The sequence below is a fragment of the Solanum tuberosum genome, unplaced genomic scaffold (assembly GCF_000226075.1).
Source record: "Solanum tuberosum cultivar DM 1-3 516 R44 unplaced genomic scaffold, SolTub_3.0 scf00135, whole genome shotgun sequence".
NCBI lineage: Eukaryota > Viridiplantae > Streptophyta > Magnoliopsida > Solanales > Solanaceae > Solanum > Solanum tuberosum.
Window position 1 is genome coordinate 599,989 of NW_006239059.1, and position 1,163 is coordinate 601,151.

Below are 1,163 nucleotides of genomic sequence, written 5' to 3' on the forward strand. Positions count from 1 at the left end.
CTTACGTGGCACACTCCGTAGTCCGTACCACGCATTTGAGGTGCGTGAGAGATATTTGAATGTCACGTAAGTAAAAAAGGTGTACAAAATTACAAAAAAAAAAAGAAGGATCAGGAGGTAATAGGACCTTAGTTTAGTGAAGATATGTCTCTGCCCTCTGAGATTTCGGTCATAGTCTAGGTAGCTTATCCCGTAGAGAAACAATCTAATTTTTAGATGAAGATTGCTTCTATTGATGTTGTATACCCAATTTCAATAGATGAATTGAAATATATATGATGTATACTAAATACAATTATATAATCAATTAAGCCAAATATCCTAGAATGCAAAATATACATATACCATTTTGATTTTTCAAGAATCCCCTGCTTCTCTTTTCACCAACAAATTAAATGGAAAACCACCCAAAATCCCAAAACAATGGAGCCATGAAAAAGTGGAATAGAAGTTGCCTCTGAAGCAAAATAATAGTAGTAAGGATAAGTGTAATTCTTCTGTACTGGTGGCACCTGAGTTGATGGTATATTGATAATATTAGGAGGACAATTAGAAGTATGAGGAGGAGGAGGAGCACCAGTGTATATCATGTAAGATGGTGGAGGAGATTTAGGTTCTTTCTGCGACGAGGACGGTGGTGATGGTGAATGGGAGGATGGTGGTGAGGGGCGTAGTGGAGCGAAGAGTGGTGGTGGTGGTGGTGGTGTTTGTAGTAGTATTGATGTTGATGGTGAAGGTGGTGGCTTGAGTTTGATAGGGGAAGGTGGTGGAGTAGAACAAATAACAGGACATGTATTACATTCACTTATGCAGAGTAAACTTGCTGGTGGCATTGTGTTAGTATCTTGGGAATTTGCTAGAGAAAATATTGCCACACAAAACACCAAAAATAAGCATTTTGTTGTCATGGATTGTTTCATTTTTAGGCCAAATTGTGATTGAAGAAACTTGTGATGCTAAGTGGTATTTGCTTTTATAGACTTTTTAGCCCTTCCAAGAATCTTATTCATTCTTGTTTGAGGCTCTTTCTGAAAGCTGAACATGAATATATGCTTCCTTTTAGATAAAAAAGATATGATGTTTGCTTTAAAGCTTTGTAATTTACCTCCCTCCTACACACTGCAGAAAGTGGTGACTACAGATTCATGTTTACTTTCTTTTTT

At 37.1% G+C, this 1,163-nt stretch overlaps 1 protein-coding gene across 1 annotated transcript; it reads right to left on the reverse strand.

The window, feature by feature from the left end:
- Positions 1-276: 276 nt before the first annotated feature.
- On the reverse strand, positions 277-918 carry LOC102582535 (proline-rich receptor-like protein kinase PERK8). The gene has a single exon (XM_006351563.2). The coding sequence runs from the start codon at positions 906-908 to the stop codon at positions 381-383; it is 528 nt and encodes a 175-aa protein (XP_006351625.2). The 5' UTR covers positions 909-918; the 3' UTR covers positions 277-380.
- Between the last annotated feature and the right edge of the window lie 245 nt (positions 919-1,163).